The 16,883-nt window shown below is 50.3% G+C and overlaps 3 protein-coding genes across 3 annotated transcripts; 1 reads left to right on the top strand and 2 right to left on the bottom strand.

Annotated features, from left to right (window-relative positions):
* Positions 1 to 5,779: 5,779 nt before the first annotated feature.
* On the top strand, positions 5,780 to 7,641 carry PG986_014987 (uncharacterized protein; the record flags this gene model as incomplete). The annotated part of the gene is made up of 2 exons (XM_066851209.1): positions 5,780 to 6,524; positions 6,803 to 7,641. 2 exons carry the CDS (start codon positions 5,780 to 5,782, stop codon positions 7,639 to 7,641), a joined length of 1,584 nt encoding a protein of 527 aa, XP_066693447.1.
* A 766-nt stretch (positions 7,642 to 8,407) lies between these two features.
* PG986_014986 (polyketide synthase) lies at positions 8,408 to 13,971 on the bottom strand (the record flags this gene model as incomplete). The annotated part of the gene is made up of 10 exons (XM_066851208.1): positions 8,408 to 9,154; positions 9,335 to 9,835; positions 9,898 to 10,926; positions 10,996 to 11,801; positions 11,874 to 11,994; positions 12,070 to 12,285; positions 12,322 to 13,212; positions 13,277 to 13,580; positions 13,653 to 13,757; positions 13,808 to 13,971. The coding sequence occupies 10 exons, from the start codon at positions 13,969 to 13,971 to the stop codon at positions 8,408 to 8,410; spliced, it is 4,884 nt and encodes a 1,627-aa protein (XP_066693446.1).
* Positions 13,972 to 15,763: 1,792 nt separating this feature from the next.
* PG986_014985 (uncharacterized protein) lies at positions 15,764 to 16,804 on the bottom strand (the record flags this gene model as incomplete). Its single annotated transcript, XM_066851207.1, has 1 exon — positions 15,764 to 16,804. One exon carries the CDS (start codon positions 16,802 to 16,804, stop codon positions 15,764 to 15,766), a length of 1,041 nt encoding a protein of 346 aa, XP_066693445.1.
* Positions 16,805 to 16,883: the final 79 nt, after the last annotated feature.

Below are 16,883 nucleotides of genomic sequence, written 5' to 3'. Positions count from 1 at the left end.
ATCTTTCTTAGGATTAGCTAACTATTACCGGATTTTTATCCCCGGATTTAGTAGGATAGCGATACCTTTTACGTACCTAACACGAAAAGATAAACTATTCCGATAGACCGATAAGGAAGAATCGGCCTTTCAAGCCATTAAGGATAGAATCCTAAGCGAACCAGTGCTTCGCGTAGCAAATCTCAGCAAACTTTTTAAGGTCGAGACCGACGTATCGGACTATACGATCGGAGGACAATTAAGCTAACGGGACGACAACGGAAAGTCGCACCCCGTCGCATTTTTTTCAAAGAAGCTAAATAGACCGGAACTCAACTACCAGATCTACGATAAGGAGTTAATGGCTATTATTAAAGCATTCGAAGAATAGAGACACTACTTAAGTAGTACAGCAAAACTAGTGAAGGTTTACACGGATCACAAGAACCTCACTACGTTCACCACTAGTAAGGAGCTAAATAAACAATAAGTACGATGGTTAAAATTTTTGTCAAAATTTAACTTCGTTATCATCTACCGGAAGGGTAGTAACAACGGCAGGGCCGACGCCTTAAACCGAAGACCGGACCATCAACAGGACGTACCACCAGAAACACGCACGATCCTCACACACGACAAGGATGGAAACTTGATACCATCACGATATATCCAAACCACTCATCGAATACAGTTCCACGAAGAATGGATTAAGAAGTTTAAGCAAGCTAATTATGGGCTAAACTTCATCCATTGGGCACAAAATTATCTGTACGAAGAAGACGACCTCATCCGATACCACGGGAAAATCTACATTCCAGAACAATACCGTAAGGAATTCATTTAGGAATTCTATAAACACCCCGCCCATAAACACCAAAGTATCTTCAAAACCTGGAAACGAATTAACCGACAGTTCGATTACAAGAATCTCAAGGAACAAGTGGCCAAGGTGATCAACGAATATAACCTTTACAATAAGGCTAAGACCGCACGACACCAGCCGTACGGGGAGCTATAACCTATACTACCTCCAGACAGAGCCTGGAAAACGATCGCACTGGACTTCATCGTTAAGCTACCATTATCCGAGGAACCGTTAACCAAGGTTAAGTACGACAATGTGCTAATCATCACCGACAAACTCACCAAGTATACTTACTTCCTACCTTACAAGGAAGCAAGCAACACAAACGACCTAGCATACACCTTCCTTAGAACCATTGTCAGTCAACATGGATTACCGGAAACAATCATCTCCGATCGAGATAAGTTGTTCACCGCCAAATTTTGGAAATCCCTCATGGCACAACTTGGAGTTAAGCACAAGTTATCCACAGCCTATCACCCGCAAACCGACGGACAAACCGAACGCATAAACCAGACATTAGAACAATATCTGCGATGCTACGTTAACCATGAACAAGACAACTGGGTACGGTTATTACCCATGGCACAGTTTGTATACAATAGTACGGATAACGAAACTACGCACACGTTACCTTTCAAAGCGAACTACGGGTTCGACCTCGACATTACTCGAACACCGTTAAAAAGAGAGTTAATACCGATAGCGACTATTTAAGTCGAAAAACTAAAAAAACTCTAAATATCGTTATAGGAAGACCTTATTTTTCTTCAGGATCGAATAAAGAAATACGTCGATAAAAAAAGGATAGCGGGACTTATCCTAAAAAAGGGAGAAAAAGTCTACCTCCTCCGACGAAACATCAAAACCAAGCGACTAAGCGATAAATTAAACTTTAAAAAGATTAGACCATTTAAAATCGCAGAAGTTATTTCTAAAACTAACTACCGATTATCGTTACCTAAAATAATACGGATATATCCCATTTTTCATATCTTATTACTCGAACCAGCCCCAGCAAACGTAAAAATCGAAACATAGTTAAAGGTCGAAACGGATTAGTACGAATACGAAATCGAAACTATCCTCGATAAGAAACGACTCGAACGAAGATAGAAATATCTCGTCAAATAGAAAAGTTACCCACTAAAAGATAACACATGGGAACCTAAAAAACACCTAGAGAACGCCGCTAAAGAGCTTCAAAAGTTTAAACAGCAGGACCCCCGGAAAGCAGTAACGGACCCAGATCCCCGAAGTCCGCCAAACCCAAAGAGGACCAATCGACGTCGCTAGGAACTCCCATATGCTGAAGGTCGTCTACTAAGCATTCCTCGTAACCTTCCAAGGCAAGAAGGATATCGTCTTCCTTATCCAGCTCCTCTATGCTACGACTAAACAAATCCGCACCCCGCTCTTTCACTTTCCGACGAATCTTTCGAATCCGGGATAATCGGCCAGCTGCCTCAGCAAATTAAGACTGTAATTTGGCCAGCTCGGAATAAAGCGACAACAATTTTTCGCTCGCCTCCTCCTTATCCGCATCTAACTTACGCTACTAAGCCAGGACCTTTTCTAAGGAAGAAGCCACCAAGAAACCATTACATGGACGCCCGCGGCTTACATATTCTTCGCAGCGCGAAGAACGATCAGTAATACGGTAATTCGGCTTCTTGTTTTTAAAACAGTACGAATAAGGCATGTCGACAGAGCGACCGTTGAGGGTAATATAATTGTAAAGAGAAAAACGTTCCTTAGCTTTAGAAGAAGACTTTTTAATACAACCTAACACTATAATGAGTAAACATTATAATAAAGTAAGATGAAGGGGAACTTATAGAAATCCCGACACGACGGTAACCCGTAGATACTTATATAACTAACCACTTTAGGGATAAAATAAACAAGAAAAAGGAGATAGTATTATAAGTTAACCAGTTTCGCGACCCGACTCCACTTACGGCACGGCCTTACAATACCCCGAAGCACACCCAAGCCTTAACGTTAGCCTAGAACCCACTAGTCAACGCTTACGACCCACTACGATAACAAGCCACTAAGGGTCAAACATCAACCAGTACGATTAGGACAAGGCCTCGATAATAATACTAATTAGCTGGAACGGAATAACCAAAATAGAATGGCTAGGACAGAATAGACATCTAAAACTAAATAACCACCGTGGGCCACGTAAAAATAAAATAAGGAACTATAGGATCACGACGCTCCCAGTAATTAAAGAGTTACAGGATTACGACGCTCTCAATGATTACGGAGCTATAAAATCGCAACGCTCCCCGCGATCCCAGGATCGCAGGAGCTAAAACGATCCAAAGAATCGGTAAAGGAAGGATTAGATATATAACCACGGATATTTCCTATATACTTTATATAGACACTCTCTACTTTAACGATTAATCTAAGCATTAATTTAACACATTAGTAAGGCACATTGCCTTAACGAACCTATTACACCTTTAAATCAAGTTTTACGATCAGTTGAGATATTGCCCATTGTATCAGAGGACTAAGTCTTCTGCACGTTCAAGTACTTTCTCGTTTTAGCCAATATAAACCCCAGTACGTCTAACGAGGTTTCTTTTGGACCCCGATAGCCGTTCGTTACACCTACGCCGATCGGCGCGTATTACGACGAAAATTAACCCGATTATGCTTATTATAAAGCCGGTCTCGTTAAAATTCTATATATCCTTATTAATAATACCGTATTTAGCCTTAATATTCGCGACCAGCTTAAACTAACCGGAAATAACGTTTAAATCCTTATAAAAAGCCCTTTAATAATCGTACCGACGGTTTATTCGGGTTTTAAAATCCGGGTTCCGGTTAATAAAACGCTTAACTTAATACTTATTAACGCGCTCGCCGTCGCGTAACGCGGTAAAAAATTAACTATATTTTTCACACTAGCAATCTTAAGAAATATCCCGCGGGTATCTAGATTAATTATATGTTTACAAAATACCTCTTTTTTATTCGTATTTAATTTATACCGTAAATATTAAATATCGCGTCGTAGGGTTCGGTTATAGATTTAGTAACGTAAAGTAGTTTTAAGAACGTCGTATACCTTTACAGTATCTTTTTTACTTAATAAATTTAAATACTTTCATATCGCTTAAATAGCTAAACCGATCCGGTCTTCTTAACTTAAATTAGGCATTATAGTTATAAAGTTATTACGCGTTAAAGTTTAATTAGGGTCGAGAAGTAATAAAGGTAAACCACTTAATAATACGAGCCACTTAATAATAAACCACGTTACTTTAATTTAAACTTAAAAAAAATCCCCCTTTTTAACGTAATTATTATTAATAATAACGTATATTAAATCGAGCTCCCTTTAAAACCTTTTTTTTAAAACCTTAAAACAGTTAATATTTAAAAGTTAAAACATATAAAAACTATATAATAATAAATAAAAGAGCTACACCTTAGCCTTTAACGCCGTTAATATAAAATTATCGTCGATATAACTTTTATATTTATTAAGAATTAAAAGCCTTTATTAATCAAAATTATTAAGCTTCGTTAAAAAAATAAAGATTTTTTTAATCACTTTAAAGTTATAAGATTAAAAATTTATCCTTTTAATAACGCTTTAAAGGCTTAATCTTTATATTTATAATTAACCTCGTCCTCTTTTAAAAAAACTATTATTATTAAACCGATTAACTTTTAAATATAATTAAAAGCGGTAAAATATTATTAATAGTATTAATATATTTTAAAATAATTATTCACTCGCGATTAGCCGAATTATTCCGTATTAAACTTTAATAAGCGGCAAGTTTAATTATTATAATACCTTTTTTTATTATTATTATAATTTTTACTTTATTAGCGTTAAATTTAAATCGAGGGGGTATATTATTAATAATAATAGTGTTAAACCGATTAAAAAACCCTCGCACAGCCCCGTTTAATATATATACGAAACGCCGGAAATTTATCGCTTTAATACGTATAGTTTTAAAGGCCGGATAACGTTTTAAAAAACGGTATACTTATTATTTATTAATGAGGTAATCGACTTTTTTTATAAAAAGAATACGTTAAGCGTATATACGAAATAGCCGGTACGTTAATACGTAGTTTAAGCTAGCTTAAAAAAGGCCTATTTAATTAAAAAAGTCTTTTCGATAAAAGTAAATAATTATAAAGCTTTATATTTCTCTTTTTTACTAAGGTTCTCTTTAATTCGGTTACGAAAAGTACCCTTATTAACATTATAGTTTTTAGCCGCACGATTAATACTTTCGCCGATTAACACGGCTTAAATCGTTTACGTAATACGTGTTTTTTTAATTATATTAATAATAATAAAAAGAGGAAAAAAAGAAGAAAAAATTAATCTACTTTGATTAAAAAACGAGTAAAATTTAACCCCTTTATATACTATTATTATTATTTAGGGGCTTTAAAATCATCTGAAATCAGGAGGGGTCAGTGAGGGGGGGTCAGCCAGAGGGGGTTGCATCTTATGGTATGGATTATCGCAACTTACTGGACGACTCAATCAAAACCATATCACACTTCATCAAGTGGCTTCTCCTATCCGGTCAAGACCCGAACATTCTAGTGCAATGCAAACACTTCAGATTTACTTCCGCATTGCAGTCTGCTTTGGATCTTGGGCTCTTGGACCTGGCAAGCGTCCTACTACAACACAAAGCTGATGTTCGTGGGCATCATGCGGGTGTCAAATTGGGAGTTGGCTGCGGCTGTTGGGCGCATCTACCGCCCCTTGTGCTTGCTATAGCCTGCGGAGGAAATGCTATTAGCGAACTCATTTTGAGTAATCTCGGAAATCCTGAAACGATACTCAACGATTTCCTACCTTTCAAGTCGGTACAGTTCGACGATGACCGCAAAAGCACTTATGGACCTGACATCGACCATCCATTATACGACATGGTGGAAACGCAGGTTCGAGGAGAAGCCGATGCACTGGCCGTTCTCGAATACATCAAAGGGATATTGGGCCCCTCGTGGTTTAAAACACTAAACCACGGCACAGGGATCTTGTTCCATGCTTCGCGGGCGGGTAACCTTGGTATATTGGAATTCCTCGTTTATCACGACGTCGACCTCAACATTACGAATCGATTTGGCGCAACAGCGTTGCACAACGCAGTTCTAGTTCCAAAGACAGGGCGCAGATCCCCTTACGCGACTTGCAAGTACCTCCTCGAACATGGCGCAGTTTTAGACAGCAGTGCCGATATGTCAGCTTTTCATCTAGCGTGTTCTCGGGTGGATGGTGTCGAGACGCTCAGACTACTTTGCTTCCATGGTGCAAGCGTACACGAAACCATACCCATCACACCTACCCGAACAAAATGGCTATGGGGTTATGTTGACGGGGACAAACTTCTTGCACTGGCCAAAATATCCACACCACTCAAGGCGGTACTCAACAACGAAAGGCTGGATCCGCAAGAGTCGGCTCAGTTCTGCCTGCAGATGACACAAAGCACGGATGATTTAACATGGATGATCGACGCAGTACTGCAGTCTGCCAATATTGAACTACTCCTATCTGCCATACGCTCAGGCAGTTGGAAGGCCCTAGGATTTGATCGACGGGATGGGCTGCTTCGCATCACCATGCAGTGTTGCGACTATTTCCTGGATCCTCGCAGGTCTCAACCGTGCTGTAAGAGATTTAGCGTGGAGAAACGCGTACAAATAGCAAACGAACTATTGGACGCCGGGGTCAAGATTGGTCCAAGCGATGCAGTACGCGCCGTGAGGCTGAGAGATTGGAAGCTTGCTGAGCGGATCTGCATCCTCGATCCATGGACATAGCTGAGTCCCCACTCCCTTATGAAAAGGGAACAATTTCGTTTCTCGAAGCAACTATACTGTGGTGTCCGTGTCACGCCTTTGAAGCCATGCAGACAGTTCCTTATCACTCTGGGGCACTGTGTGCAGCTGCGTTTGGATTCGGCAAGGAGGTGAACCTGGATTTGGTGAAAGGGCTTCTGAGAAGTCGGTCATTATCCAATCCCACGAATTTGGATGTCCCCACGGAAATGGCGGCTATGGGCATCGCTTTATACAACGAGAAAAGGCAACTGTTGGAGGTTCTTCAAGAGAATCTACCAACACAGGGCTTGGCTCACACTCGCGGTCGTCGAAGTGGCTACCTCGAAGACATGGAAGACGTTATCAACGAACCTCTATGGTGGCACAGACTCTGGTTTGGGTCCGTTTCGTGCTTTGCTCTGGACGCTGATCAAGAAACCTTTGCCAGCGTAGAGCAACAATACGGCTGGGATACGATATGTCTGAGCTTGGTGATTGAAAAACAAGACTTTGCGAAAGTTGAAGTGTTTTTGAATCACCAATCCCAACGTCAAGACTCTTTTGCTACCTCGGTAGCTAACAAATACGACCCCTTCCCCCCGTTGCTTAGAGCCATCGAGGCTGGAGCCCCAAAATTTGTCCAAGCATGTGTGAAGCTTGGTGAATCCATTCATGGTGATTGGACACCTTGGGAAGGCTATACACTTTTGGTTGCGGCCTTGAGCCGAGGCTACTTGGCCATCGTTGATTTATTGCTGGGTTTGGGTGCAGATATAAACCAAAGTGGCCGTGCTTTTTTCAACGGACCACTATACACGCCACTTCAAAGGGCCTGCAGCCAGAGTTATTTGACAATAGCAAAACGCTTGATTGACCTCGGGGCTGACCTGGATGCCGTGGACGACAAAGATGGACGGACAGCTCTGGAGTTCTCAGCAGCGTTTGGAAGAGTGGATATGGTCTAACTCCTCTTGAGCAGAGGGGCAATCGTCAAAAACGAGGACCGAAAGGTACTGGATTCGGCCATACGTGAAGCAAAAAAACGGGGTCACATGGTTGTAGCAAGGCTTCTGGAGGCTTATGTCGAAACGTTGAGCGAGGTCGACGAGGACGGAGATCAGGAGCAGTTTGAGCAGCTTCAAGCTTAAAGGGGTTCTTGTGGGGGCATGGAGTGGCGTTATCTGATTTTTCTTTTCTTTTCTCTTTCGTTTTTGAAAATGATGCTAGTAAAAGAGACATACATGGAGGCCTCTTCCCTCTTCAACGAGCAGGCTATCTCATACTGAACCCGGGGCACTACATGATATAAGACGATCTCGCACAGACAGAATATCCTGCCTGTAGGCTGCCACAAGACAACATGGCTGATGGCACGGCGAGGTTGTCGAAAGGTTGAAAGAATAGAAATAGTATAAATTTCCTTATCTAAAATGAGTGTCATGACTATGGATGTACCTTCGCAGGCGTTGACAGGATATCGCACATAGACTGTTCACAGCGCTATCCTAAACCTTCGTAGACATCAACCTTTTTTGTTCCTTTACTTTTCGACTCATACCAGCGCAGGCCAGCAAAAGCCCTCCGTAGACATCGGAGTGAGTTTCCTCCCCTCCAGAAAAAAAAGTCTATACAAGAGTAAAGATAACACAAGAACCAGAGGGAAAGTAAAGAGAGAGGCCAGGGTGAAAATTCCGGCAATCAATCTCCAAATAACAACGTAGGTTGTGGCTTCTAGGAAACCAGCTTCTTCAAATCCCCAATCGTCGCCACCTCGAGGTAAAACGCATCCCGAATCTCGATCCCCAGCTCCTCGCGGAACTTCTGCGAAATGACGAGCGACATGAGCGAGTCGAGCCCGACGTCGCCGATCTCGCACTCGTCCGTCAGCAGGCCCCTGTCGATGGCGAGCTCCTCGGCCAGGATCTCGATGGCGCGCGACGCGGCACCAGCATCTTCAGTACCTTCTTCGTCTTCTTCGCCGCCGCTGGTCGACTCGGTGGCCGGGGTCTTGATTCCGCCGCCGGTCTGCCCGTTCAGGGGCGTCGTGTCGCCGGGCGTGAGGAGGCTGTAGTCGAGCTGCGGCACCGTCTTGGGACTGCCGGTCTTGCTCATCGGGCCGGACCGGGGCGGGGTGATGGCCGAGGTGGGTGTAGGACGGGCGGTAGTCTTAGCCGCCAACAACGCGGTCGCCATGGCCTTCTCCTGCAGAGAGCTTGCGGGCGGTAGCGGGTTCGGCTTCGACTTGGACTTCTTGTTCTTCTTGGCAGGCGCCGTGGCCGCAGGAGCAGGAGCAGGGGCCGCGGCCGCCGCCCCCGCGCCGAGCGGGCGGAAGAAGCGGTTCAGCATCACCCGAAGCCACTGCCGGAACAGGACGGCCTCATCCACGCCCACGATCTCGCCATCCTGGAGGATATAAACGTCGCCGACGTAAGAAGTGAGATTATTGCTGCCATAAGTAGGCTCGCCATCAGACGGGGCCTCGGGCACCATACGGACGTAAGCGAGGTATCGCCCCCCCCGGTTGTCAACGGCTTCGCGAACCGCATCGACTTCCAGGACGGCGTGATGAAGAAGTTGTTAGTGTTGTCAAAGTACGTCCCGCCGTTCAGAATAAAGCCCGACAGCGAGACGCAGCCATCGATAAAATGGGGGCGGCACCGTCCAGTCGCCCTGCGCGTCGTGCGGAAACACCACCTCGGCCACGGCCTCGTCCTCATGCAGGACGACGGACTGCATGGTGCGGTACATGGCGCCGTAGTCGACGAGCTTGCCGAAGAGGGCGTACGCGAGCTCCGTGGTCAGCTTGTTGGCGGTGCCCTTTGCGGACATGGCGTTGAGGGCGTCGATGCGGCTCGTCACGAGGCGGGTGGTGCGGGACCAGTCGGACAGCCAGGTCGCGGGGTCTTCGTAGTGGGCCGTGGCGTGGCAGTACCATTTCTCGTTGGCCGGGTTGAACCACTTGATCTGGACGGCGTTCTGGTCGAGATCCGCCTCGGCGTTAACGAGGATGGGATGAGGATGGGTCGGTTGAGCATGTTTGACGACGGGGTCGTGGTACTCGAAGTTGGCGACGTTGATGCCCAGGCCGCTGAGTTCCGCCGAGAACCCCCTTTCTTGGATCCGTCGGGCCATCGTGAATGCCATATCGGCATGAAGGAACTAATCAAAGGTTAGCCGGATGAGGTTTTTGCCGCGAGGGGGTGGATTAGTCGGCAACTAACCGAAGAAGCAACACCATAGCCGTTCATAGCATGCCCTTCAATCACATCCTTGAGCGCAGGGGCAGTCATGTCCGACTCCGCCAAGACCTGTGCCGTCGGGCCATCGTAGTTCTCCGAGTACAACCGATGGATGCTAGACGTATGGAACCCGCTGACCGTAGCGGGAATAGTCGCCGCCGCCACCGGCTCGGGCGGGACCTCGCGTCCCTTGGTCAAGTTCCAGCCGCCGCGGTACTGGATCCAGTAGTTCTTGTTGTTCCAGGCGTAGGTCGGCAGCCTCTTGGCGAGCCGGAGCGCCCGCTCGAAGGGCCGGTGGTACTCGTCCCAGTCGAGCTGCAGGCCGGCCTCCCAGAGGCTGCTCAGCGTCTTGCTCAGCGAGGTCCAGTTGTCGGTGTCGCGGTGCAGGCTCGGGCACGCGAGGCGCGTCTCGGGGAGCGTGCGGCCGACGAAGCCGGCGCAGACGGGGTGGTGGCCCATCTCGAGCCAGACGGTGGACTTGGAGACCACGTCGGCTTCCCAGGCCACGTTCAGGGCGCCCGCGAAGTCGACCGTCTTGCGCAGGGAGACGGGCAGATACGACGGGTCGATATCGGCGCCGGCCTCGATCACGGCCGAGTCGCGAGGGGAGATGATGGGGATACTGGGCTTATTGGAAACAACCCCCTGGGTTTGGCGGATAAGATCGTCAACGACGAGGTCCATCTGCGCGGTGTGGTACGCATGCGGCACGTCCAGGCGCGTCGCCCTGTGCCCGGCCTTGGTCAGGCGCTCCGACAGGGGCCCCAGGTGCTCGACGGGGCCGCCGATGACCGTCTCCTTGGGGCTGTTGATGCACGCGACCTCAAAGGGCGCGCCGCCGGCCTCGCGGGAGCCGGACTCGTCGATGGCCGGCAGGAAGGACGGGAAGTGTTGGCGGCGGGCCAGACTGTCGAACTGGGCGATCTGCGAGCGGAAGGAGGGCGAGTCGCGGTAAAGCGACGCTCCGATGCCCATGGAGACCGTGCCTTGGCCGGCAAAGGCGAAGGCGACCTAGGGCCGTTTCACGGAGCACGGGGTCTGGGAAATGGCCGTCTCAATGTGCGGCCGGAGCTGCTTGACCGCGTCGGCCACGGATGTCACGACGACGGATTTCCGGCACTCGAAGTGGCGGCGCCTGGCCGAGAGGGTGTAGGCCACGTCAGCGAGCGATACGTCTGGCATTGATTCGAGGTACTCGACAAGGTTCCTGATGTTCCAGCTGAGAGATTGGGCCGTCTTGGCCGAGACCGTAAGGGCGTGGGATCCGCGTGTGTCCTCGCCCACTCGCGGCTTGGGGCTGGCCTCTTCGATGATCATGGCCGTGTTGCCTCCCGCGGCGCCAAAGTTGTTGACCATGGCCAGTCGCTTCCGTTTGTCTGATGGGTTCCAATTGGCCGCTTCGTAGGGAATAACGATACCCATCTTGCTCAGGTCGGGCAGTGCCGGATTCAGGCCCGTCTTGACGCCGATGTGCGGCGGAATGGTGCCGTTCTGGAAGACTAGAATGGCCTTGATGAAAGCCATGATGCCCGCAGCGATCTCTCCGTGGCCCATGTTGGCTTTGACGGAGCCGACATGCAGAGGGACCGGTCGGTGGCCAGTATGACGGGCAGGGGCGAAGACGTTGGTCACCGATCTCATCTCCGTAGGGTCGCCGGCTTGTGTCCCGGTGCCGTGCATTTCGACGTAACCTACCGACAGGGGGTCGATCCCGGCGCGGCGGACGATCTGGTCGTACAGCATGGCTTGGGCCCCGTCGTGGGGGTGCGTGATCGAGACGGCTTCCGCCGAGTGAGAGGTGCCCGCCGCTAGGACCACGGCGAGGATGTTATCGTTGTCGGCTTCGGCGTCCTCGAGCCTCTTCAGGACCACGCTTCCAACTCCATCTATTTAATTAAAAGCTGGTCAGTAGCAAGTCTCAAACATCCGCGGCTATGTGTGAAAAAAGGGGGACATACCTGATCTACAATATCCGTCCGCTCCCTCGTCCCAAGTCTTGCAGCCCCCAGTGGGGGAGAGGAAGTGGCCTTGGCTGAGCCCTGCATACACATCCGAGTTCGTGATAATGTTCATCCCTCCCTATAAGCGAAAGTCGCGATTGGTCAGCACCCATATGCTCATAGGCCTCAAATTATAGGTTGGCAAACTTCTTACAGTAACGGCCATATCCACATCCCCACTCCACAACGCCGAGCACGCCGCCTGAATCGCCACCAAACTCGACGAGCACGCCGTGTCGACACTGAAGCTGGGCCCCCAGAAGTTGAAGAAATAACTAATCCGCCCGGGCCCGAACGCGCGGCACCCGCCGGGGATGAAGTACGTCCCGACCTCCTGCCCCGAGTTGACCTCGCGGTAGTCGTCGCTGGCCTAGCCGTAGTACGTCCCGACGCGCCGGCGATGCACAGCGACGCCGCCGCGCCCGTCGACGAAGCCCGCACTCTCGAGCGCCTCCCAGGCCGTGACGAGAGCGAGCCGCTGCATCGGGTCCGTCTGCTCGGCCTCGCGCGGCGACATGCCGAAGAACATGGCGTCGCACAGGCCCGGGTTGTCGACGAAGCAACCGAAGGGCGTCTTGGACGCGTTCGGCGTCTTGCCGGTGGGGTCCACGTGCGTCGCGACGTCGAACCGGTCCGCCGGCACGGGCCGGTGCATGTCATCGCCGCGCATCAGGCGCGCCCAGAACGCGTCGGTGCTGTCGGCGCCCGGGAAGCGGCACGCCAGGCCCACGACGGCGATCTTGGACGACTTGGTGTCCCTGGGCGGGCTCGTGCCGAGGGGGAGGTCCAGGGCGGCGGGCATCAGGGCGAAGTCGGACACGGCCGCGTCGGGCAGCTCGGCCCGCCAGCGCTCTACCAGGTTGTGGTTGTAGTGAGACGGCTGTATGCTGACCAGCTGCGCCGATTCGGGCGCCATCTGCTTCAGTTGCTTGAAGACGGTGTCGATGATCAAGTCCCACCGCACCCGCTCGGTCAGGATCTCCTCCATGATCTGCTCGAGCAAGGGCCCAACTTCGGTCTTCTGGAACGGCTCTCCGCTGACCGGCGAGATCAGCGGAATGTGCAACGCCCGCGCGGAGTCGAACTCGGGGATGATGGGCCCGACGTGCTCCGTGCCGTACACGCGGTCGGTGTGCCACATGCCCTGGATTTTCTTCATGGCCACGTTCTTGGTCTTCTTGAAGCCGTCGGACTCGGAGAAGAGCGCCTCCAGCGTCTTGGGCGGTCCGCCTATGCTGACGGAGCCTCCGGCATTGTCTACGTTGAATACCGAGGCGCAGTTGGTTGGAGGATATCCCTGTTTGGACGTATTGTTAGCGAATTGATCTCCAATGACTTGTATCCCGGTGCTCTCTACTGACTTTGGCTTCATTGAACTGTTCAGCGTATTCACGCGCGTCGTTCTCATCCACCCCGTGCACACAGTATACCCAAGCGCCATCGGCATTGATCTCCTCCTTGGACACCTCCAGAGATCGACAGACCTGATCGACCACCAGCCCAAACCGGAACGAGACCCGGGCAAGGTCTTGGGCAATGCCTGGTATTATCGAGATGCTCGGCGACAGGCCGATGGCCGCTGCCGAGAGCAGGCCCGAGCCTCTTTCGATGAGGGAGGCGTTCAGGGGCGTAAAGTTGTATTCCAACGGATGAGCCTCGTGGTAGCTTGGCAAAAGCATTAGTCATCTTTTTAAATGTATAGTATTCTCCTGTTAGTGTCTCAGGGGTAGAACTTACGCAATGAAGCTTCCCAACTGGAAAACAAGCACCAAGACTCGCTCGATGGCTCCTCCGAGCGGCGTCTTTCGCAGCTGGACCACATGATCTGTCAAGTCAAGGACGCTTTCGAAAGGGGGGTGAGTTCTCGTTGTGGCCGGCTCAGTTGACTGCACTCGTCCTTGACTGCCAGTGTCACGGAGTGTAGGAAGGATGCTAACACCACATTGTCTCGCTCTTTGCTGAGAAGGTGCAGCTTGCGGAAGAGGGCTCGCTGATCGCCCTCGGGGTCGCCCTGGGGGATTTCTCCCGAAAAATACAAGACTTTGGCTGCAACCATCTTGGCAATGCTCTTTGGCTTGTTCTTGCTTTGCTTGCTGAGGAAGCTTAACACTTGCACGATCCTGGGCCCTCTCCATCACAGCTACATGACTTACAAGGCTACGAGTATTTAAAAGGCTGTCTCCGGTTTGATATACCGATAGGTGCATATTCACCTGTCCAATATAACGCATCAGCGTAAGCCATTTACCGCGTCCTCCGGGGGGACCTGCTTACACCATCGGCAATGGTGACAGACAGCCGCGCTGCAGCAAGAAAAGAGAAAGCGACCGACCACTAAACGACTGACGACCAAACAAGCCTCAAGATCCGGGGTCTTATCGCGATTGTCAACTCAGGGCCCATTTTTGGCCAACTTTAATTCGATGTCAAAATCCTTTCAGCCCTGCGAGGCAGACGAAAAGCCTCGAGTCATCACGATGCGCGTTACTTGAACTCAGGCCCGTCTATTTCGAGTCCTTCGCTGCGACGGCCCTCCCTTTCTCTGCAGCGCCTCCCGCCCGCCCGGAGCAACTATTCGCGATCCTCTATACGAGGCGGCTATCCGATCCGAGCCGAGGTCCCTCGGAAATACGAAAGGGTGCCCGCCATCAGAAAGCACCAATGAAAACAGTTTTCATGTGATGATTTTTCACGATGGTTTCATCGCAGGTCTTCCCTCCGTCGTCATTGTCAGCCACCCAAACGGTCCGAAGGGAAGCCGACTCGACCGGCTATCGCTTCCGAAGCCCTTAAATCGCAACCTATCAGCAATACGATAGCACAACAGCCAGCCCTAAACAGGGCATCCGATAGTACGACGCGGTTCAATGAAGTGTGGTTACACAGTCCGTCCCTCCGGGGTCAGATAGTTCCTTCCTGCGTCTCCCCATAAACAGTTGGGGTAGCACGCAACTTCAGCCTCCTACATTCTAGAACTGGCCATTGTACGTTTCATATCCCGAGCTTATAGTTCCTGTCCCCCCTTCCGATTTGGCAGTCAGTGACGCCAGGAATCACAGTAGCATTGTTATCCATCCCTACTTCGCAGTGATGACGCCTCTTTCCACACACCGCTAACGCCGGTACTTTCGACGCCTTCCAGCCGCCAGCTGAAAGGACTTGAGGACTCGAGGACGTACACACATATCTAAGCGAAGATGATCGTAGACTGGACCCATAAGCGACGGTGACGTCGCCAGAGTCAGCAAATGTTGTCGACGACGACATCGGTGGCGCTGGCAGTCTCGATGTGATTAGAAATATTGGTAATACGGGCATCTCTTATGTGCCGCTGTCCGACGACGACCATACGAGGCATTGCCATTGGTATACAGATATTGTCTGGGTGCTATATTGTTAAAGATAGGCACATTTAAAATCGCCGCGGCTAGACCGGAGGCAAGGGGCTGGCAGAAGGAGTGGTACGATGCGACGCCACCCTTGTAGATGGATGATATCAACATTTTTCCTTAGTAGAGATGCCAGGCAGGGTAGGAGTCATATCGCGCTAGCCGCGGTATTTCTTGGACTTGACAAGTGATTCTACACTGGCGTTGACGGTACGTCATACGTATCTCTGAAGGATTCCTGAAAGAAGAGAATTACATCCTGATCTCAGAACTGCTTATACAGGCCGTCGATTCGTATTCAAGGCGAGGTGTGAGAAAGTTCGTCTCTTATTGATTCGATTACTGAGCGAAGGTGTGCACAGTAACGATCGGGAATCTGGCTATCGCCTTGCTCTTCTTCACAACTCCTCCGATGCATACCCATGTTTGTATCGTGTCAATCAATAGAATGGTACTCGCTCACCCTTGCTTCTTGCCCATCTTGGTGACCAATGGAAGGCCGACATAGTCCTCCTCGGGTGCTTGGAGAACCGTCAAGACCTCGTACGCGCGCCGCTCTCTCGCGCGGTCATAGGCGTTCTGCTCGGGCCAGCAGGGACCTCGAATGTTCGGATTGGCACCTTTCTTAAGTAACCATGCCACCACCTTTGCCCCATGCAGCCACCCGGCCGCATATGCAATCGGCGTGCCGAAGTATCCCTTCTCTGGCGCGTGGGCGACGTTCGAGTCGATCTTGTTCACATCCAGGCCGCGCTCTTCGACTAGGAACCGCAACATCTCCGCTCTGGCAGCCGATTTGCCGCCGTCGTCGAAGTTATAGCTGTTGTATTCGCTGATCGGTGGTTTGCCGTCAGGAGTCGACGGGTCGACTCGCATACTCGCTGCCATGTCCACGGCAAGGTGCAGCACGCGGGGGCCAGGTCTCGCGCCGCGCTCCTCGAGGAACTTGTACAAGGAGACGGTGCCGAACTGAGCAACCTGGTCCAGCACGGGCTCTGGTTCTTTGCGGTCCCAGGCGCCAGTGAAACCGTCCGGCCTGGCCCCCTTCTCTGCCACGAGCCACCGGGCCAATTCTCCGTTGCCGCCGACGTGTTCCCGGGCGAGGTAGTTTAGCAGGCGGTCGCCGCCTTCCGTTCCCGTAGGGTCCCGAAAAGACTTGTAGTCCTGCTTGTTGATGTCCCAGCCTCGAGCGAGGAGCAATTCGACGACCTCCTTGGATACGTGCTGTGCGATGACCCAAGGCTCGACCTCGGACACGGGCATGTACCCATTATTTAGCATGTGCTCAATGAGGGGCAGCTGCTGGACCTGGAGCATGTCGTTGAACACCGAGTTGCGGACTTCTTCGTATGATTCGGGTGCATATATCCGAGTCGAGACCAGGCATTTTAGGAGGGCAGGGATTGTTTGCTGGTCCAAGACGGCGTCTCTCAGTGTCCACTGATTATAGTCGTGCCTGAAGGGGTTGTGGCCCCCGTTGGAGGGGTCGAAAGGGTCCATGTTGATGTTTCTGGGGGATGTTTCTGGATGAGTGGATGTTTCTAACTGAACACTGAATTCTTGAAGATGGTATGATGAT

This window comes from Apiospora aurea (assembly GCF_038362705.1).
Source record: "Apiospora aurea strain CBS 24483 chromosome Unknown utg000010l_segment0_segment0, whole genome shotgun sequence".
In the NCBI taxonomy this organism is placed as follows: Eukaryota; Fungi; Ascomycota; class Sordariomycetes; order Amphisphaeriales; family Apiosporaceae; genus Apiospora; species Apiospora aurea.
Note: the sequence above shows the minus strand (reverse complement) of the source record. Positions and strands in the feature narration are given on the sequence as shown.